Source organism: Lathamus discolor, chromosome 4 (genome assembly GCF_037157495.1).
Source record: "Lathamus discolor isolate bLatDis1 chromosome 4, bLatDis1.hap1, whole genome shotgun sequence".
Lineage (NCBI taxonomy): Eukaryota > Metazoa > Chordata > Aves > Psittaciformes > Psittacidae > Lathamus > Lathamus discolor.
Genome location: NC_088887.1, coordinates 14,982,128 through 15,005,521, shown reverse-complemented (window position 1 = coordinate 15,005,521; position 23,394 = coordinate 14,982,128). Strand labels below are relative to the sequence as shown.

At 39.4% G+C, this 23,394-nt stretch overlaps 1 protein-coding gene across 1 annotated transcript in view; it reads left to right on the top strand.

Moving 5' to 3' along the window:
• The window catches only part of GBE1 (1,4-alpha-glucan branching enzyme 1), a 156,780-nt gene that overhangs the window by 29,132 nt on the left and 104,254 nt on the right, over positions 1-23,394 (top strand). Inside the window, exons 2-3 of the mRNA XM_065676378.1 lie at positions 1,977-2,146; positions 8,590-8,705. Of these exons, the coding sequence (XP_065532450.1) occupies positions 1,977-2,146; positions 8,590-8,705 (286 nt within the window). The remainder of the gene's footprint in view (positions 1-1,976; positions 2,147-8,589; positions 8,706-23,394) is intronic.

Here is a 23,394-nt window from a genome sequence, read left to right as displayed (position 1 = left end):
TGTTTGTACGAAGTACAGGGAGAAAAAAAGATTAATTTTAAGTAGATAACCTGCTCCAGAACACCTTTTATATTTTAAGTGTCAAACTCAGTGCTTCAGTTAGATCTTCTCAGGAGTTAGAACAGCTTCCTACAGTGTACACAGAAGGGTTCCTGCTTCAGCTGCAGTGGAACTAGTTAAAAATAATGTATGTGTCATGCAGCAATTTTGAAACAGCTTATGTGTGGCTGAGAAGTATGAATTTGCAGATACCACTGTCAGCTTGTTTGATGTAACCTATATATATTAAAGTAAGGCTTAAAATTGGAAAACTATAAAGCTTCCCCCCTCCCCAAGAAGAACCGTTCAAGAATGAAGTAATTTTGCCTTTACCAAATGCCATTTGCTGAGCTTTTGAGGCTGTTTGTGACTTGCTCAGTGTTTCTGTATTTAAACTTTATTTATATAAATCTTCCTGTGATTTCAGTTGGTTAAAACTTAAGTCAGTCATCTGGGTTTGTGTGTTTATATATAATACTCTTACACTCGGAAATCTGACAAAATACTATCCCTCAAGCACTGTAAATGAAACTGAGCACTAGTAGTAATGTGTTTCTAAGGACTATACTCATGAGGAAGTTTTAAAGGAATGATGCAGGTGGATGGGCAAAAAGCTGTGTGTTTGCTATAATGTATCTTGGTGCATTTCAAATTTTGCTGATTTTAAAGGTGGGCATGGGTCTTTCTAATAAAGATTTGCTGGGAGAGTAACCTTAAAAGTAGTCATAGTACGCTAAATTAGCATAGGTAGTGTTCTTTTACCTTAACCAGTAAATAGGCATTTTAATCTTACACTTTGAACTAATAAAGGGCCAATTCTAAAACATAACTAAACTGAATTAGAGTGCAGTGTCCAAGTTCTGACACTGCAAGTGGCTGCCTCCTTTTTACTCAAAAAGCATTATCCCACAGTGCTGTTTTGCTTCTTTCCTGTAGCTATTTCTTTTTTCAAAATGCAGTAAGTGTAATGGGGCAGGCAAGTTGTTCTTGATGGGATTCTTATTAGTGTTTAACTCATTTATGGAGAATATAAGCTCATTTCTGATTTACCTTGGGGATGCCTTACTAAAAACCCCATATGGGCAGCATTAATTAAATCCTTAACTAAGGCGTTTAGCTGTGCTTCTTCACATAGTAGTTCACATTTTAGGAGACAAAGCTGACCCTCTTGTGTGTATTGTCCACCTGATACATGTTTCTTGAATTGATGGGAACTTCTTTGTGAAAAACATGGCAAAACATCAGAAATTTTTCTAGCAAATTTTTACATGAGAGATTTAAGGCATTTTAGGCCCTACTGGGATAAGTAGGGTATGGTCTGTGTAATTACTTTCATCAAGTGGTAGTTCTGTTTTCCAAATCACTGAAGTGTCGGGTGGCTGCAGTCTTGCTGATGGCCTCTCTTAAAGAGGTGGTGTAAGGAGCTGCTTTCTGGGAGTGCCAGGCTAGTGTTAGTTTCTCCATACTTCCATGCTGTACTGCAAATTTTTCAGTGTCTTGAGATTGTCTATTAAAACTGGCTGTGAGAGGTGTAGCAGGCTTATACAATTCTTCCTAGGAGGTCTTTGTCCTGCATTAGTAAGATGGAAGAAAAAGTACTAGGCTGTTCCGAGTGTGAAGTTCTCCTGTTGTGTAGTAATACTATTTCTTGACTGCCAATGAGGAGTTGTAGTCTTAGTGTGAACTGTTCTCGTAAAATAGAGAAAATGCAGACAAATGTGATGATTACAGATTTGCACTGTGTAGCAACCACAGAGAAGTTGTGTGGTTGGTATTTATTATGTTTCTCTAGGTCTGTAGGGAACAGTGAATCTGATATTGTAGTCTGAAGATACAGCCTGACAGTGTGTCTCACTGAATGCTTCTGTTTTTAATGTTCTTGCACTTTTTAATGTAAGATACTAAACTTTCTGCAAATGTATTTTTTTCACTGACAGATATTCTCTGTTCTATAACCACTTGAAGAACATTGAGGAAAACGAAGGTGGCCTTGATAAGTTTTCCAAGAGTTACAAAACCTTTGGAGTTAACCAATTGGCAGATGGTGGAATATATTGCAAAGAGTGGGCACCAGGAGCAGAAGCAGTGTTTCTCGCAGGTGACTTCAGTAAGTATTTTTAGAGTAATTTCTTCTCTCCTGCACTGTGATTTAGATCAATATTCTCTTGCCTTAAAGAAAATTTCGTAGCAATGATGAAATTCTCATAGAGAAAATATATGTCGTAGCTTAAACTTATAATACTTCATTTTACATCACAGTAGCCTAAGAATGTACGTTTGTATTGTGTTGCTCGTATTATGCATATATATATCTTAATACCCACAAGGCAATTACTTGTATAAAGGATCTAGCCTGATCACACTGCAACTTTAGGCTGTGTCTAAACTACCTGGGCTTCTTCCTGAAGCTCTGCAGTTAGGCTTCTATAAAACCGTACCAAAGAGAAATAACAGAGGAATAATTTGCTTTATCTGCTTTCTGCTTTTACTGATGCTGTCCAAGAATCAAGGCCTTTAAGAAATACCACTCACCATGAAGTTGTAGACAAAAGTCCTGCTGAAAAATGGTAACCTGTAATCAAACTAAATACTTCTGAAAGAGTATGTGGTGCTCTGTTTCGAGGGGAGGAGAAGGGAAGGGTCTTGGCAGAACAGCAAGGTGGCAGGATTGCATGGAGGAATTTCATTGCTTTCTCTGAGAACCAAGAATATGATTCACTGAACTTGAGGCAAAAATGTAAATTTACTCCTTATTTTGGAAGGCTAATTACACTGCAACAGTGTTCTGCAAATTCTTAAATGGGGGTGACATGCATTTTTTGCTCTTAAGTTCTGCAATACCAATTTCACTCTTTCCTTTGTTTGGGGTCATGGGGGGGTCTAGTTCTGTTTTTCTCTTTGAACTCTCTGTCCCTTCTTTAAGATTAGGCATTAGTCCATCAGGATACTAGGAATTCCATTGCTGGCTCTTACTGGAGTGAGGCTTTCTCTGTGAAATAATTTGGTTCATTTATCTGCATTTCAGAACTATGCAGTGTTATTTATCCAACTTTTCTTTTGCAGAAATACTGGTCTGGTGTATGTTCAATGAGTGTATTTATATTAGAAAAACTATGAATTGCCAATATGAGGTAATTAACTTTGTGTTTAAGCAGAAGTAGTTAAATGTTGAGTTTTACTTCTTTCTTACCTTACCCTTGTTTGAGGAAACTAGAAGAGCAAGCTCTGTATTTAAGGACATAATGAACTTGAAATTGTATGTGCATGTGTAACTTTAAAATGTAACTTTAAAACTTTAAGACTTTTTACATGAGATTAGTTGTAGTATCTAGTGGTGCTTTCTAAAGTACTGTAGTTCAGCATCTGTAATACATGTACAGTAATAAAGAAACAAATGGGCTATCTTGGCAGTGTGCTTCAGATCCATTAAGATTATTCTCAATGCTTTATACCAATCTGTTTTAATACTTTTTTCCATAGTCCTAAGATCAATACACTTATAAATGGAATAAGCAGGAGCAAATATTTAAATATTCACATTATGCTTCAGTTTTCAGTCATAAAATGCATCTATTATAATTGTCAGAAAACTGTATTCTTGCTTTCTGTTTAAGAACTCAATGGGAGGGTCTGTGTCCACTATTCACTGTGATAATTTGAATTCACAGACTATTTTTTTCTAAAAAAGCTTGTGTTTGATGCAGAAGACTAACATAAAAGTGCACTACTGTTTTCAGCCATGGTCCTGTTTGATATAGGTAACCTTGTGAGCAACAGAGTAGCTTTTCTTGAAATACTTCCTGTCTTATTGGACTAAACATTGATAAGATAGGTTATTGTAGCACTTGAATTTTAATATGGGAATGTGAGATATGTCCTCTTATTAACAACTGAATAATGAATCGTGAGTACAGTTCACCTACTCCTAATAATGATTTCAGCTATCACTAGTGACTGCAAGACAGCTAGATGAGGATATTTTAATACTTTAACTTTGTATGTGTAAACTACACAGAAAACTCTTGTCCTTACCCCTCTTCTACTTGCTGCAACCCACCCATTGCTCACAGGGTTTATGTGGTGGAAGTAAGTCTTCGACAGTGTGGAGTAATTTAACTTGGAATACATTTACTTTAAGTATGTATTTTAATAGATGGCCATTTTAAAACCAGACTTTTAATTATATTAGTATCTAGTATTTTAAAAAGAGGGTATAACTTGCAAATTGACTTATCAGGTTGGTGGTGGAAGTAAACACAGAATCCCACCTTGGAAGGGACTCCAAGGATTCTGTGGTCCAACCTTTCACGGCAAAGCAAGATTTGGCTGGATGAAAGGGTCTAGATTGCAAGTATCCAACATTGGGGAATCCACCACTATGCTGGGGAGACTTTTATAATGGCTGATTGTTCTTGCTGTGAAAAATTTGTCTTGTCCAGTTGGAATCTCTCAAGGATTAATTTGTACCTATTACCCCATGTCATTTCCATGTGACTCCTTGTAAAAAGGCAGTCTCCATCTTCTTTGTAGCCACCATTTACATACTAGAGTGTGGTGATAAGGGCTTCCCTAAGTCTTCTTTTCTTAAGGCTGAATAACCCCAGTTCTCTAACTCCTTTCTTACATGGCATGCTTCCCAGTCCTTCCTTTATGGCCCTTCTCTGGACCCACTCCAGCCTGTCCACATCTTTTTTTTGAAGAGTGGGGACCAAAACTGAACATGATATTTCAGGTGTGGCCTGACAAGCGCTGAGTAGAATACATATACCAGAATGCATTAGCTAAAAAACTGGAATGGTTTTCTAAACTCTATTTCCTTTAAAATATTTCATGTAGTACATCATATGAAGTAGAAATTTAGGACTAGTATCTTAGAGTGGTTGTGTCTGCATGCAATGAAATGTGCTAGTAAGAAGTTAAAAAAACCCCTAAAAAGTAGTTCTCTCTAATGTGAAAAACCTGTTTGTCCTGTATCATATTAATCAGTCATAGCAAAGTATTCATTCCCAAAGGGAAAGGTGGCATACTTGGAAAGCCTAGAGGAATGGAAGATTGTCATTCAATTCAGATGAGCTTTAATAATATTCTGATGAGAAATTGGGTTGCAAACTCCTAAGATTTAGATTCAGGTTGCTACAGATATGTTTAATTAAAACTGAATCCTTTTAACCTTTCTTAAAGTATTCAAGCAGGTTAAAGTCTGAAGCTAAATTTATGATTATATTGTATTTAAATTGAATATCAGCATTGCTTTTAATAAGATTTTTTTCATGAAACTTTTTATAAGGAGAACTGTAATTGGACCAGGTGAGGGGAAGTTGGGGATTTTAAACAAGGAAACAAACATGCAACTTTAATGACAGCAGCTCTTCAGGTTTTAAACTGATCAGTATTTTTGTGCCTCATTCTGAGACACTTTTAATGAATGGCATAGCTCCTAGTTATAGAATAATTGTTAGTATCACAGTGCATTCTGGAAGAAAGGTAGAATCCAGTACAAATCTGCATTTGGATTCAAGAATGAGAAACATCAATTCAGGAAAATCCCAATATTTTTGGAGTTCTTTAACTTCTTTAAAACTCTGTAATTGGAGAGGAAAAAGTACTGTACCTGTTTGTGTTCTGGTATGATGCTTTATGCCATCTGAGAAGTGTTAAATGAACATCCAAAACCATGAAGATTTGTCAATTAGTACCTTTAGCATCTCAGTGAATCAAGTTTATGAGGCAATTAGCTGAATTTCTGATACTAGAGGCAGTATTAACAGTGTAGGTACCTTAAAATCTCTCAGTAATAACACACTGAATATTTTACTTGCATGCTGTCTTGCTGAGGAACTTGGTGTCTACTGGCAATTTATTGCTACTTTAAAATCAGCTATTCCAAAATAAGTCACTGAACTGCAGCTTCTGAGGATAACCCACAGAATTTGTTTGGGAATTAGAATATTCCAAGTTGTATTTAGCTATGCAGAGACTCAGTAGGTCATCTGTAAGCAATATTATAATTAAAACAAGAAAACCCCCAAACAAACACACACACAAAACCCCTCAACACTACTGGCTTTAAGACGCTTGAAAGAGTAAAGTATGTACATGCTAATTTGGAGGTCAGTATTTGATACAATACTGTCATGTTTGTAGTTTCTGGCCTTTAGTTCCCCCGTTTTTTTTTTCTGCCTTCCTTTCCCTCCTTCCCAGATCTAAAATGTTGAGCACTCTGGAATGTCTGTTTGGTTTCTGCTTTCTTTTTCTTGCACTAGTGGGAAAGGCTTCAGCTGAGGGTGGAAGGGCGGTGGGCTGGTTGGTTTTGGGAGGAGGTTTATTTATTATTTAAGCTCTGACAGGTTTCTTCACAGTGAAGAAAGGGGAATTTATGCCACCAGCCCTCATAATTTTGGTATCTGACAGCTGACTGGAAACTTTTCATAGTAGGAACTTTCCCTCCTCTAGGCTTGACTCAGAGTTGTACTGAAATGGAGTCTAGATGCTAGTGTGATACGATACCGAGCTTCTTGCTACTTTCTTCAAAGCTTTGTACAGAGAAATACCTAGATTTCATGAGTAAAGTCAAACAGTGCTGTACTTCTGTGGCTGCAGACTAGTGAAGGCAGTAGACAGAAGTATAAGCTTCTATTAATGCCCAGGGAGACTTCCTATCTGAGAAGTAGTGACATGTGTTCTTATGTCAGTGTCTGAGCTGTTTAGCCACTTCTTAAGCAGATTATGTTGATGACCCTGCCGTTGAGTTGTTGGCCGGGATGAAGACATAACTGGCCGCTATGTAGAACAGTATAGTGTCATTAGAGAATCTCTCCATTTGTGTCCCAGACAAATGATACAAAGGTATTTTGTGAGGTAGTGGGAGTTTGATGCCTCTCCCCCTGTGTGAACTGCTATTTGTGTGGTATCTTTTCCTCAAGGAAGCTGAGCGAATCCTTGCTGGACTTCATTTTCTGGGCAGTTTTCAGTAGTTACAACATTTACACTGGAACATGTAAATGATTTTGTCAATATGCAAGAAGTATTCCTCCCGTCTCTCCCCTGTGAGAAGCAAGAGGAGTGTTCATTTCTCATATGAAACTTTTAAGATAGCCATGAGCTTCAGAGCTATACAGCTATAGATTTATCAATGTGAAAACAAAGCTAGGCAGTGGAACAAGTCACTTAGTTTGATTTAGCTGGAAGTACTACATTTGAATTGAGATTTAATGTCAGATGGTAGAATGCAAGCCATTATGGCTTAAAAGTCAGTTCTAGATTAAAGCTCAATACATGATTCTCTGGCATGCTAAGGGTGCAGTTCCAAGCGATGAGTTCCCTTGTGCCTCATGTTTCTGAGGTAAGATGTAAGGGTCTGAACTTTTGTATAGAAGCTTTTTCCTCTGTGTATGGCTTACAGGTTTTCTGTGATGGTGGCCTTGTTTCCAAAAACCTATTTATACTGATTACTCAAACTTCTGTTGCTGGTAATCATATCAGCCTTTCTGTTTGTAGCTATTGGCAGAGTTGTTGAAGTCCCTGTTCTCAAACTTGAGAAGCTTTATATTTTCAACTTATGAATAGTCTGCTATTCAGTGTTTGGCTGGTTGAGGATTGTTTTGGTTTGGTTGGGTTTGTGGGTTTTGTTAATTGTGGGGGGTTTTTAATTTGGTTTTTTTTTTTGCTTGTTTTGTGTGTTTTGCATGTTTTTGTTTTTTTGGTGGTTTTTTTTTTCCTTTTTCTGAGGCTTTTTGTCTGTCTTTTGCCACGAACTCTGAAAACCAAGCAGTAAAACAAAAAGAAGCCTAAGCTGCTTCCTCTTTGAAGTCAGCCTTCAGTTGAAGAAGGCTTCTTCATGGGAAGAAGGTGGAAAGAGCTGGTAGTAATTCACATAAGGAGGGCTTAACTATCATAAACAAGTTCCTTAAAGCAGTCTTCTTGCAACTCAGGATGTTTGTTACTTTTTCATCTTTCTTCTGTTTTCCCATTTTTGCCTGAATTTATTTCAGACAGTTTAGCTGTTTGCAATTTACATTCCCTGAAATGAAATAAATGTAGAATCATAGAATAGTTTGAATTGGAAGGGGCCTTAAAGGCTCATCAAGTTTGCAGTCCCCCTGGGCACAGGCAGGGACACCTTCCACTAGACCAAGTTGCTCAAAGCCCAGTTCAGCCTGGCCTTGAGCACTAGATATTTCTACTGGCTTGTCTAGGATGTGAGATTTCAGGTTTTAAATCTACATTAAGCATTACTTTTCAGCCATTGATTTTTGTACCACCATGTTTTTGTGGTATTAAAATCAGCAGTGTTTTCTGGGGAGGAGGATGTTTACTTTGATCAAAGATGAAGTAGGAATAATTTAATCATGGTTAAATTGGAATTGGAGTACGGTTTCCTGGTGGAAGTTTTACGCATTTTATTGAAACTCTTGAATGTGTATGGTGATATTGGATATCACGGTGTTTGTGTCTGTTCTCTCTGGGAAAGATGTAACAGTGTTAGTACCTTTGAACTATACTTGGGCATATTTTAAGATAAGTACTTAATATTTTTTTCTTACATTGCAGATGGCTGGAATCCATTTGCTCATCCGTATAAGAAGATGGAATATGGGAAGTGGGAGTTAATCATTCCACCTGAACAAGATGGTTGTCCTCTTGTGCCCCATGGATCAAGGCTAAAGGTGTTGGTTTTAGACTTATTCTGTCAAATTCTTGTAACCCTTCTTACTCAGTTGTCCTGTTTTCTTTTAAATACTTTCATAATCTTTTAATTGTTCTAAGAAGCAGAATCAGTTTATCTGCTTGTGCAAATTGACCTCAGTGAGTGAAACCGTTAACATCTAACTCTTTGTGATGCTTAAGAACAGGCAGAAGTTATTGAAATGTGGATGATCTTTAAGGTCTGTTCTAACCCAAACCATTCTATTGTTCTACAATTTGTGTAATTGTAGTAATATATTTTCAGGGCTCCCATCAAATAAACTAGCATGCTATAAAAATCCTCATTTTTCTGCTGAAAATCAGCTTAGGTAAACAGGAAATTTGCTGAAACAAAGATATTCATAATACTCTGGAAATGCTGCCTTGATATGTATGAAATTATGGGTGAAACTTACTAATAATTTTTCAAGGATAGGAGAGCTGTGTTATAGACCAGGAAAGAAAACAGTTGTCTGCAACTCTTAACACAGTGATTATGCAGTAATGTATGAGACTGCAGCATGGTTACTTAATATTTTCTGTGGTTTTTAGGTGTAAATAGGTTAGATTTTTTGATTGTTGCTCAATTTACCTTTTATATTGTATCTATAAAACAATTGATCTCACCTACTATAGGATATTCTGGAATATTGGAATAATTTAAGATATTTTTGTGCCTCTTGCTATATAAACACTGGTCGTATCTCCTAATTTTGAAGTACAGTTCTTATAGTACCTTTTCCATTCACCATGTTCTTGGAAATATAAACTCCATAAAGCAAAGATTGCATTGTGTATAATTTGTTCAGTATGCAGAATTTTTGGCTACTGATCAGTCTTGGTACTGACGCACTCGTAAGATGATTTGCTATGATTCTGTCGTTGCTCTGAGTCTTCTGAAAAGCCATCAGTCTCCTGCTGGCAGAGCAGAATGTGACTTTGTTTTCCTCTCTTTGACTTACTTTCAGTATTTATTATTTTAGGCTCTTTCACCCTTTGATTGTGCTTTTACATGGTCAGTTATAAACAAAGATGTAAGTAGTTGTCACTGCCAAACAGACTTATGAAGCTGGACTGTTCTGTTTGCCTGTGAGAGATTTGCTTATTTATTTGCTTATTTATGTAAGTTCAAAGATTTAGAAACTTGATTCCAAGTGTAATGATCATTGATTTCATCCGTATGGAACTGCTCCCAAGCCCTTCTTCCCAAGGGCTTCCCAAGCCCTGTAGCTTTGCTAATAAGCTTTCCTGACACTATGGTTTGTTTCCACGGTGCTTACACAACTGATTGTAACACATTCCAATGTTTACTTTCAATGTATTTAGATGGTATAATTAATATGGTGAGAAATCTCCAGTTTAAGGTAGATCTAAGATGGTTTATCTGTCACAAAACCTGGAATGAGGTTGCAGTATTCTCTTGCAACCTATGCAACCTATTCTCATGCAGTATTCTCATGCTGGAGAGGGACTGTTTGCTAGGGACTGTAGTGATGGGACAAGGGGTAAAGAGTTCAAACTTAAACAGGGGAAGTTTAGATTGGATATAAGGAAGAAGTTCTTTACTGTAGGGGTGGTGAGGCACTGGAATGGGTTGCCCAGGGAAGTTGTGAATGCTCCATCCCTGGCAGTGTTCAAGGCCAGGTTGGACAGAGCCTTGGGTGAGATGGTTTAATGGGAGGTGTCCCTGCCCATGGCAGGGGGATTGGAACTTGATGATCTTAAGGTCCTTTCCAACCCTAACTATTCTATGATTCTATTCCATGTGGTAGGCATGTACATTACCCTCATGCTATGGCTGATCATTTTTTTCCTCTCCCATTCTATTAATGGGGTCAGAAAATTACTGCACTTTTAAGTTTTCCTCGACTACATGGTTCTGGTGTTTCACAGATGTGTGTATTTTTTGGGAACACAAAGATTTGTGTGGTAGAGCATAGTTTTGTCAAGGTCCCTCTGGATGGCATCCCTTCCCTCCAGCATATCAACCGAACCACACAGCTTGGTGTCATCGGCAAACTTGCTGAGGGGAGCACTCAATCCCACTGTCCATGGCACCGACAAAGATGTTGAACAAGACCGGTCCCAACACCGATCCCTGAGGGACACCACTTATTACTGGTCTCCAGCTGGACATGGAGCCATTGACCACAACTCTTTGCATGCGGCCATCCAGCCAGTTCCTTACCCACTGTGTGGTGCATCTATCAAATTGAAGTCTCTTCAATTTAGAGACAAGGATGTTGTGTGGGACAGTGCTGAATGCTTTGCACAAGTCCAGGTAGATGACATCGATTGCTCTACACCTGTCCGTCAGTTCCATAGCCCCATCATAGAAGACCACCAAACTGGTCAGGCAGGATTTCCCCTTATGAAGCCATGCTGGCTGTCACCAAGCACCTTGTTTTTCATGTGCCTTAGCATGCCTTCCAGGAGAATGTGCTCCAAGACTTTGCCAGGCACAGAGGTGAGACTGACTGGTCTGTAATTCTCCAGGTCATCCATTTTCCCTTCTTGAAAATGGGGGTTATATTTCCCTTTTTCCAGTCATTGGGAACTTCACCTGACTGCCATGATTTTTCAAATATGATGGACTTTGTTTATGTAGAAGCTGAGACTGTTTAGTTGTCTGTAGATGGAAATTACTATGCAGATTGCAGAGCTAACATTTAAATACAGAGGGACTGTTGTCTGTGAGCACTAGACTAGGCAACAGAAAGTATTTCTTTTCAGTAGTGAAGGTAGTTCCCTTTTTGCTTTAATAAGGAATGATATGAAAATAGCAGGTTTTAAAGCTGCTTTTTACCAATATGTAAGTTAAAATAGTCAACTTCAGACATTTATGCAGTGATTTGATTAATCTGCCTGGGGGAAAAAGTCTCCTCCAGAAGGCCCTTATCTTTATCTTCTGTCTCCACTGTTTTCATCTTTAGTTCTATGCAAGTGAATGCCAAGTTCTGAAATGGTGACAAGGTCATTCCTTTTAAATAAGTAATCTCTAAGCCAGAATGGGAAATGGATGGAGTGTGGCTGGTGACACTAATTTAGATCAGGTCACAAAGTATTTTTGTAGGAAAATGGATGAGGAGCAGAGGTCAAACATTTGCCTGTTTTCAGTAGTAGTGGACTGTCTACTGCAGCTCTTCAGGCAGTCTTCTCATAAGTAGATACAAACATTGAAGAAAAGTGAGTAATTAAAAAAGCAGGTATAGATCTTCTGATACATTTCTGTGTGAAGGAATGGTTGCTTATGACAATTGAATGACTCCCTTGTGGATTATGACATCCATCTACAAAATGTTACCTGCTAGAACAGGGTATTTTATTTTTCTCCCATGGATCAGTTGGGAGCTTAGAGTGAGTGAAGTGAACAAATACAGTTGCTGCTATGACTGTGCTGTGTTGGATTTTCTTTTTTCTGCCTAAACTTCTGGCAGATGTCCTAAACTGAGTACAGATTAAAAAACAAACACCAAAAAAAACACCCTCAAACCAAACTTTGTGCTTTTAATGAGTTAAGTCACTTTACCCCTCTTTCTTTATTTTAATGGGTGTAGTTATAAAGATGGTTTCTTTAAATATTAGCATGCTTGTCATTCTAACAGTGATGACAGTTGGGGGTGGGTATCCTTTTCTTCTCTCATGGTTGAAAATAACTGAATTCTTCCTTTATTGTCAGAGTATTCTTAATTAGCTTTCCACAATATAGAGCAAGCTTTTAGGGAAAATTAGCATGGGTAGACTTCTTCAGCAAGTCTTGTCATATGCTGTCATATGCATACAGGAGTTTAATCAGTATTCCACTTTGTTCTTTTACTGTTTATTTAGAAATGAGTTTTACAACTGCTTAAAAATGCCTGCAAATTGAGTTTTCACTGATGTCCATAAGATGCCAATTTTGAAATGGCATCAGTGGAGTTTAGGTGTGGAGACGGTATGCTAAAAATTGAGATTTTAATGTCTGTATTGGGGACTTGTTTAATATTCTGGATAGGAATACCAGGGAGCAATACAGGAAATGCAGATTAATCATGGTTAGAAACACCTAAAAGTACATTTTGTATCCATGGGGTGCCTTGGAGAGGGAAGTTAGTTATAAAGGATATTATTATTACTTAATCCTTAGAGTTTTTACTACTCTATCCTGTGCTTCGTAGTAGATCTGCATGCTCTGTTGTTAACTTGCAAACCCTGAAAAGGAATCAAATATGGTGAGCAGGTAGGTTAATTAGTGTCAGTGAACCACTGTTAGTAAAATTCATCAGGTGTAATTACTGTCACTGATGAAGTAGATGGTGTCGCAGCTGACCCTACTGATCAGGAAGTCCAGCAGCACAGTATCAGACTGGCTTTGAGTTCAGGTCTCATGCGCTTCAAGCAGTCTGCAGTCAAAACGTGAAGGTGTTTTTTAATGAGAATGCAAAAACCTGGGAATGGAAAAAATGGGATAATATGATAGCAGTTACAATTCTAGGTATAGAAGTGTTTCTGTGGCGTAAGATGTAAATGGAATCATAGAATGCCTGGTTGGAGGGTAGCTCAAGGATCATCTGGTCCAGCCTTTCTTGGCAAAAGCCACAGGCTAGCCAAGATGGCCTAGCACCCTGTCCACTGAATTTTAAGTGTCCAGTGTTGCGGAATCCGCCACTTCCTTGTGACATAATTCCTGGGACTGATTTTTCTCAATATGAAATGCATTACGTGCAGTTAGACTTATAAAGGGAGGCCCAGGTACCATTAGCAGGGGAATAAAACTTTATTTCAATGAGAAGCTTCTTGATGAAGTGTTCACTGGTTTCTTACGTTAACAAATGTAACCACTATTAATATTTCTTGTTTTCACCTTAGCTGGGGGATAGGCAGTATCCTTACTTGTAGTCAACATTAAGTTCCATGTCACTTAAATTTCATGTCTTAAAACGGTGCATAGGCTGGAAAGAAAAGTAAAAATCACCAGGTCTGTTAAGTTGAACAGGTAATGAAATAAGTGTTCTGCGGCATCATGGTATGTAAGCTCTGTGCAAGAAGAGCAGATGTGGCATTCCTGTCATTTTGAACTTTAGGGAACAGGACTTAAGTCATCTGGCATATACATTTCTAGATTAGTGGTGCTGAATAGGAAGTAAAGCACTAGTTAAATCTGTGGCAATACCCTTCATGTTTCATTGCTTAATTGTAAGCCATGACCCTTCAGCACATTACCATAGACTAATCTGGGTTACAGATTAGGTTGGCTAGTAGGAAGAATTGTTACTTTATTGGGAGGTAAATGGTCTCTTGACTTTGCCTGTCTGGATTTGTTAAACTATGTGCAACTACTTGTGGATTCATAGGAGAGGTTGTAGCAGTGATGAAGCACTGTAATGCAGTGGACTTTCACTCTTTGGAGACTTTTTCTGCAGACTGAGCTCAGCACTTCAAAATATCCTCATTCAGTTATTTTGGCAGACTTAGTTCTCTTGTGACTGCAGGATTGCACAATTCTTTGGTAGAAGGTTTTGCTATTTAAAGATACTTTCCTTTGAATTTATCCAGACGGAAGACTACTGGCTTCAATAGTTGGTGTCTGTTAAAGCAAAATGTGGGGAATTTTTCGAGGAAAAGGGAGAGAGATTTTAAAGAAGGGGTCTTGAAAAGGAATTTGATGTCTTAGAGTGCGTATTAAGTATATACGAACATGGCTCTCTTTTTTAGGGGAATTGTTTTGTATTGATGATAGGGCCACTTATTAGGTAAAGCCTTTGACACTCTTCGGTGTAACTTACTGGTATGTACTTCCTAATTTTCAGCTGTACAGGTCTGTAATGTTCAGAGAAGATTACAGGTCAAGGAGAAAGTGGAAGATAAGCTTTGGATTTATTCCACATCTTGGATGTCAGGTCTTGTCGGATAGTATCTGTACCAGCAACACAGCCAACATCAGAGCTGTCTAAGAAGGAATTCCCTGAGTCATTATGATTAAAGCATTCAAGGGATGTTACTTTAGAATGTCACAGAGCAGTTAAGTTAATGACCCTAGCAAGATATGGAGAGGGTCAAGTGAGCTTGTCCATGATGACAGATGACTTCAGGACAGAAGGAGCACATACATGATGATTCTCTTCACTTTTTTTATTCTACACCAAATAGTGTGATCTAATATGTTAGATACTCTTGAGCTGTTGAGCAGGAAGAGGACAGAAGAAGCAGCTGTGGGCTACCCCCAAAGCAGACATTATAATGGAGTATGTTACAGGACGTGGAGGGGGGTGAGCATAATCTGCCTCATCCCCAAACGACATTTCACTGTCAGTTTGCAGCAGCTGTGAATGGGAGCATCAAAAAGCAAGCATGCTATTCCACAGCTACTCAACTACAAGGTGCATTATGCAGCCGTTGTCCTTTATACAAACATTTAATAGTTAAGGATAAGTAATACTTAATGCTTGGTTGCCCCTATTATATACTTCAGCAGCTTCTTTTCTACTTGACATGGCTTGAAACAACTCTAATAAGTTACACTTATTGTGTGTAATGTGCTTGATGATTATGGTTGCTTTTCAAACCCCAAGCCTCTGTTACGTAATACATATATGAATGCTTTTCTATTATGCTTATAATATTTTATAGTCTTTGGGCTACATCACTGTTATAGTAACTTGATTCTGGTTAAGTCACAAGGAGGGGGAAAAGTATTTCTTGAATTCTGTATTTTAGATTCCTTTGACTTAACTAGTTTGACTTCTAAAACTTTGATCAAAACATAGCTTCTAGACTGACAGAAGCTTGAATGCTGTCCTGCATCATTCAACCTGTGGTGGTTCCCTTTAGTAAAAATAGACTTGTTATCCCTCAATAATGCCACCTTTGTCCAGGTAACACTTATAAAGCCCATTGTTACTTCCTTTGGAAATTAATGTGCTTTTAGGATAATTAATTGAAATGTTGTCTTTATACTTGTGCCTGTTGAAATCTACTAGGAATGTTTCTGTGTGGTATTGCTTTCATTTTTAACAACCCTCCTATGGTTTCCTGGATTTTAACAGTTTGATTTTACTGTTGCATTTTTGTCTCTATCTACGTAGGTATGTATTTTTATAATACTAGGCTACTGTCTCCATTTTCTGATTTTTTTTTTATATTCAAATAGATATAATGGATAATACAGTATTTTCTATATTTTTATTAGTATTTTCTGGTTTATATTAGTTTTCAAAGAGAAGCATGGGAATGGGAAATAGAGCAGAAGCTTTCCTTTTTAATCTGATGTAGTAAAGTAGCTAAATGCACTCCTAGGTTCTTCACTCCAATTGAAATGCATAATTCGCAAATGGAGCTATGTCTCCCTCTTTTGGAAGATTAAGTCATGACTTCATGCCTTTGGCTGCTTTTGTATCTTGATTTTTATCTTTTATTATAGTTTATTTTCTCTCCCAGAGGAGAAAGGAGGGGGAAGGAAGGTGGAATTGTGAACAAATACTACATGTCCCTAATAAGTTTAGAATCTAAAAGCTGATATTGTGATATATTTACAGCTAAATAATCAGCACAGCAAATAGACCCCTCTCCCAATGGTTTCTGAAGCACACAGATTCCTCCCTTTGTTAAACATGTAAACCACCTAAGAAGTATTACTGTGTGTCCAATACCTCAATACTTTTTCAATATTTGATTTGAATGCTTGTCCCTTTAATAGAAATAGATTTCTTTGCCAGAAAACTGCTTGTAAGGAAAAAAAAAACAACCAAACTCTACAACTTTGTCTTGGCTGACTTAATTTTGACAGTAATCTTAATCTCTTGAAGAAAAAGAAGTTGGAGAAAGGGAGAGCTGGCATAATGTGACTCCAGTGTTCCATTGCTTTTTCTTTCCAGTTAACCGGTTTGCAATTTAGGAAGGAGAACAGCTTTGCAGAAGCAACACACTGTCCATTCTTTCAGAAACTTCTTTTCAAGGTTTATACTCAATTAGCTTGTTCGGAAATAAGACCAGTGACTGTAAGCACCTTAATAGATATGCTTGATTTCTTCTGGGTGTTTTGGAGTGGTAGTAATAGAGCATGGTAAAGTCTTTCAGTGGAAGGTAAGTACTGGAAAAATCACCTGTTTTCCATGCTTCGCCCTGCACTGATTTAGGTGGAGGGTTCTTCCTCCTGGCTAGGGGAAGCTGAAGTTTGGAGCAACTTATCCCTTTTCCTCCTTGCTGCTTCTTCTCAGCTTTGTTAGGCGGGGCAGTGCAGTAGCAAGCGGAGTAAGGCACTAGTGAAGAAGCAGTGTTTGCTTCTTCATTCTTTACCTTCTATTTCTGAAGCTATTAAAGAGGGAAGTGTTTTGTCTAGTCTCTAAAAATCTGTCTCATTGAATGAGACAATTCCAGAATAAAGCTCTTGTTTTGGGATAGAATAGCATTGGTTTTGTCAGGCTTTTGTATTTGCATCTAGATCTTTAAAGCAAACTGTACTGCGCAGAGAAGTCTGAATTCTAGTCCTGGGTTCTGCAGCAGGTTGCATTACCTTACTGGAGAGTGTCCTGCTACAGCAGAACAACAGCGTTGCTTCTAGACTCTGGTGTTTCTCTTACAAACCAGTATGACCTGTAGGAAGAGAATGGTAATAGTTGCAGTGTGGTTTCCTCTGTGTGAGTGGGGGAGACAGGGGTGGAGGGATTTTATTTACTTTTATAAATGGACTCAATTTAGGTCATCTCTGGCAAAAGATCATCAGAACTGTGTGTTCTATCCTGGGTGCTAAACTCAGATATGCTTTGTGGGAGAAAAGTACACAGCTGAGGTGTACAGGAAGAAAGATATTTTCAGCTGATAGTAAAACTTCTCAGTTTCTGTAGCAACTTGGGGTTGAGAAAATGATGAACAATTTAAGAAGAAACAAATGTGATCCTACAGCAGGATTGTTTTGGTGACTTGAATGCAGGAACTGTCTTTGAAGCTGAGTTGCATTTAGGAAATCAAATCTAAGACCAAGTTTTCTTACAGCAGCGATATGTCCTGAGTGAGCTTTGGACAGATTGTTTCAGCTCCTTTTGTATTCCTGTACATTTGTAGTGTTTTCTCTGGGTTACCCTATATTTGCAAAAGTAGAAAGGTAAACTTTCCTTTGTCTACAGTGTGTATTACACCAAAACCCATCTCAATATACCAGCAGTTGTTTTCCTTCCCTGTGCCCTCTTACAACTGAGGGGGGGAAATACTTCATTTAATTTTTAATAAATTGCATGCACGGGAAAAAAAAAAAACCTGGTTTCAGTATTGCGACATCTAACATAAACTTCCTGGAGTTGCTAAGACCTAATCCTAGCATGCTGTTAGGTTTCGGGTTGACCTCTACTTTCAAATCAGGTGCATGTTATTGAGATGAGGAGGTGTTTCCACCTGTGTTCTTGTGGCTTTTACACTTGGATAATTGTGTTTCAGAAATGAGTGACTATGAAGCTAATGAAATACTATAAATTGTAAAATATTGAAATAATAGCTTATTGCCCTTATAGAAATAACAAGTCACTGACATTTCCGTGTTTTTATTAAAGCTAGTCCACTCTCTCATTATGTTAGCTATTGTTGGTTTGATGGCCAATTTAATTTCATCATTGTATTAAAAGCCACGTATACCAACAATCATTCCAAGTGCTTTCAAGCTATTAAAGTAATGAAATAATAATACAGTGTTTCAGACCAGTTTATTGGTTTCTCATATTCGTCAGCTATCTAGGTATCACCTCCTCGTTTTCCTTTTCCCAACCTGAATATAAATGACAAACCACTATATGACAAATGTCCTAAACTGCAAAAATACCAGTTTTAATTTTTTATTCTTTAAAAAAAAGTCCTGAAGGTGCTAGTTTTAAATGAAAATTAAAAAAAATTAAGGAACTATCAAGACAGAATGGCTTCTTTTTGTAATTCTAATTTGTGACCACGCGTCATTGTCATCAGTAGAAATAGACCAGACAACTTACAGGAAAACATTATAATTGAATTCAATGCTCATGCATGGAATTACAGTCTGCTTTAGATGCAGGACCTGAAAGCTAAAAGAGTGGATGCTGAGCAGAGAAACTGTCTGATCTTATATGTAGCTGTCATTTGAATTTTTCTTCCACACTGTTCTGAAGATCTGTGTATGTCTGCACTAGAAAATGAGGTAACCAAATGGAGGTGATGGGAAGAGGAGATGAAAGTAGCAGACACGAAAAAAAAAGGGATGTTCATAAACATATGAATTTCAACTGTGATATTTTGTGGCCTGTTACTGCTCAGTTTCATCTGTCATAACAATAGCGCAACCATCTTAAACCCTGTTTTACGCATGTGTTTACACTTTGTCTAAATTTGTATTTGTGGCCAAACTTTTACAGTTGTGTAGACTTGCAAAACTTTCAGACTTCTAATTGTTGTAGATAACTTATAGTGTGGCTTCTGTCTATAAAAGGCCAAGAAAATTCACTGAGTCAGAGTAGGTTGGAAGTTGCCTGAATGTAAGTCCCAAGTTTTCCTTTAAATGCCCTGAGACATCTAGAAGGAGTTGGCAGGTGTACTGTAGGTGATATGGAAGACCCCTGCTGTTTTGGATGGTCGAAATAGTGGGATACCCAAGAGCTCTAAAAATTGAGGCTTCTGAATCTCACTTGTCCTGAATTGGAAGAACCATTAAGTTAAATTAAACCTGTTTCAGCTTCTGATTTGTTCCAGTGTGTTACTGCCTTTTCTGTATGACACTACACTGCCCTCAGAATGATGGATGAAGCCTTGGGTGGGATGGTTTAGTGTGAGCTGTCCCTGCCCATGGCGGGGGGGGTTGGAACTAGATGATCTTGAGGTCCTTTCCAACCCTAACTATTCTATTATTCTATTATATGATTCTATGGTTGCTCCTTAACTCTAATAAATGGCTTTTGAGAGTTTTAAGTGTCATCAAAACAGACCTATAAACACTGTACTTGCTTTTATCCTACAGCTTACTCCCTGTTTCATAATTTCCCTATATTCTAGTGAGACAGATGTGGAATGTGTTGTCATTTGATACCAGTGTTTTGCAAGATTTATGTCCTGCTTTGTCTTGCAGCAGTCCAGCACTCTGAAAATTGGAATTCACTTTTGCACACCAGCTTTTACATGCCTTCAAAGCCAGCCATTGTTGGCTATATGTTTGCTCTTATCACAGCCATACAGTCCAGTTTTCTAGTGGTTTTTTTTTTTTATTTTCTTAAAGTTCTTACTTCAAAACTAATCATTTCAGCAGCATTGATGCCTTAAACCTTGGGTTTTCACAATGTTGGGTGTACGCATCTTTGAAATCCACTGCACTAATTACAGCTGGTTTGGATGCTAAACATCAAGTGTGCTTCAGGTAGGAATGTTGAAAATACACCTAACATCTTGATAATGGAAAATGTAGACAAAGGACGTTTCTTACCTGTCGTGGTTTAAACCGATCCACGCAGTTTGTCCACTCACCCCCCACTTTCTTTCCTCCCCCCCTCCCCCCCCACTCCTGGAGGGATGGGGAGGAGAGTTGAGAGAATGTAACTCCCGCGGGTTGAGAACAGCCCAGTAACTAAGGTATAACACAAACCACTGCTACTGCCACCAATGATGATAATAATATGAGAAAATAACAAAAAGAAGAGAATATAATACCACTGCTGAACGAGTTTGACCCTGACACACCCCCCCCTCCCCTTCCCCAAGAATGCCCATGTCCTTCTGGGTAACTCCCAGTTACCTCCCTGGGCATGATGTACTGTGGTATGGAATACCTCTTTAGCTAGCTTGGGTCAGGTGTCCTGTCTCTGCTTCCTCCTGGCCTCCCCTCGTCCCCGGCAGAGCATGAGATTCACGAAGTCCTTGGCCAGAACAAACATTACTTGACACCGATTGTTTTTAATTGTTGCTATCAGCTCTGTTCCCAGGCTGGAAGTCAAACCACAGCGCTGCACCAGCTACTAAGGAGTAAAGCAGCTACTGGTGAACCCAGGACAGTACCCACCCCTTATTCCATACCATTCACGTCATGCTCAGATCCCACATTTTCAATATATCATCTTTCTTACATATATACATCCACATACACACACAGAGAAAGAAATCATTTCTTAGTGCATGGACCAATCCCTATAATGCTGTCGAGTCCATTTGGTCCATGATGTCAGGTTCCATCCCTTGTAACAGACTTTCAGGGCAGGAAAGGCTGTGTGCAGTGTTGGATCGTTGCCTGCTGATGCTGATTGTTCCTTCACTGCAGAACTCATCTGGTTCTATCAAAATTCATTCTCTGTTGGGATGACGGTTGGAGGGAAGTCAGGGCCAGTTGCTGGTGACCTGAAGACATCTAGTTGATGGGCTATAAAAGTATTACACAGCAGGCAACAGCATACAATTAAGTTCATTGGCTGTTTTCCCCTAAATTCAAATCCCCTTGAGGTATACATCGGACTTCCCCATCTTCCTGCATTACCCACCAAGTATATCTGGGTCCCTGAGCAACAGCAGTCCCACGAGTGGGTTTGTCTTTACCTGAAGCAGGAATAACTCAGACTGTCTTCCCCAGCAAACGCTTCATGTGCATTCTTCATGTCCCCCTCTACAATATGTAATAGTTCTGACTGGGCTGGGCCAGCTCTGTTGGCAGATCCTCTGGTGTTGACCAACCAGGTAACCTTTGGTAAGTGTGTATCCCAATGCTTGAAAGTTCCCCCACCCATTGCTCTCAGTGTAGTTTTTAACAGCCCATTGTGCCGTTTGATTTTCCCAGAGGCTGGTACATGGTAGAGGATGTGATGTACCCTCTCAGTGCCATGCTCTTTGGCCCCAGTGTCTATAAGGTTGTTCCAGAAATGAGTCCCATTGTCTGACTCAGTTCTCTCTGGGGTGCCGTGTCACCACAAAATCTGTTTCTCAAGGCCCAGGATAGTGTTCGGGGCAGTGGTGTGGGGCACAGCGTATGTTTCCAGCCATCCGGTGGTTGCTTCCAAAATGGTAAGCATGGCACTTGCCTTGGCAGGTTGGTGGGAGTGTGGTATAATCAATCTGCCAGGCCTCCCCATATTTGTACTTCAGCCATCATCCTTCATACCAAAGAGGCTTTAACCGTTTGGCTTGTTTAATTGTAGCACATGTTTCACAGTCATGAATAACCTGGGTAATAGTGTCCATTGTTAAGTCCACCCCTCGGTCACGGGCTCATCTATATGTTGCACCTCTGCCCCGATGGCCTGAAGTGTCATGAGCCCACCAGGCCAAAAATAATTCACCTTTATGTTGCCAATTTAAGTCCATCTGAGCCACTTCAGTCTTAGCAGCTTTATCCACTTATTGGTTGTTCTGGTGTTCCTCAGTGGCCTCACTCTTGGGTACATGAGCATCTACATGGGGTACCTTCACCACCAGGTTCTGCACCCGGGCAGCAATATCTTGCCACAGTGCCGCAGCCCAGATGGGTTTACCTCTGCGTTGCCAGTTTCTTTGCTTCCATTGCTGCAACCACCCCCACAGGCATTTGCCACCATCCATGAGTCAGTGTAGAGATAAAGTACTGGCCACTTTTCTTGTTCAGCAATGTCCAGGGCCAGCTGGATGGCTTTCACCTCGGCAAACTGACTCCATGCACCCTCTCCTCCAGCAGTTTCTGCAACTTGTTGTCGAGGACTCCATAACGGCTGCCTTCCATCTCCGATGCTTTCCCACAATACGGCAGGAGCCATCAGTAAACAAGGCATACTGTTTTTCTGACAGTTCGTTATATGGTGGGGCCTCTTCAGCACGCATCATCTCCTCCTCTGGTGACATTCCAAAATCTTTGCCCTCTGGCCAGTCCATGATGACTTCTAGAATGCCTGGACGACTGGGATTTCCTATTAGAGCTCGTTGTGTAATTAGTGCAGCCCATTTACTCCATGTAGCATTGGTTGCATGATGTGTAGAGGAGACCCTGCCTTTGAACATCCAGCCCAGCATAGACAACCAGGGTGCCAGGAGGAGCTGTGCTTCAGTGCCAATCACTTCCGAAGCAGCTCGAACCCCTTCATAGGCTGCCAGTATCTCTTTCTCAGTTGGGGTATAGCTGGCCTCAGATCCTCTGTATCCCCGACTCCAAAAGCCAAGGGGTCGACCTTGAGTCTCCCCTGGAGCTTTCTGCCAGAGGCTCCAGGTAGGACCATTTTCCCCAGCTGCGATGTACAGTACATTTTTAACATCTGGCCTGGTCTGGACTCATCTAAGAGCCACCACATGAACTCTCTTGCATTTAATTTGCTCAAAGGCTTGTTGTTGCTCAGGGCCCCATCTAAAATCATTCTTCTTCTGGGTCACATGATAGAGAGGGCTTACAATCAAACTGCAATTCGGGATGCACATTCTCCAGCACCCAAGGAAGCTTGTGTTTCTTTCTTATTAGTTGGTGGAGACACTGCTGTTACCTTTTTGATCACATCTGTGGGGATCTGTCTACATCCATTTTGCCATTTTATTCCCCAAAATTGAATCTCCTGTGCAGGCCCCTTGACCTTTCTCTGTTTCATGGCAAAACCGACTTTCAGCAGGATTTGGATTATTTTCCTCCCTTTCTCAAAGGCTTTTTCCGTGTCCCTGCCCATGGCAGGGGGCTTGGAACTAGGTGATCTTGAGGTCCTTTCCAACCATAACTATTCTATGATTCTATGTATCACACCACGTTGGGCG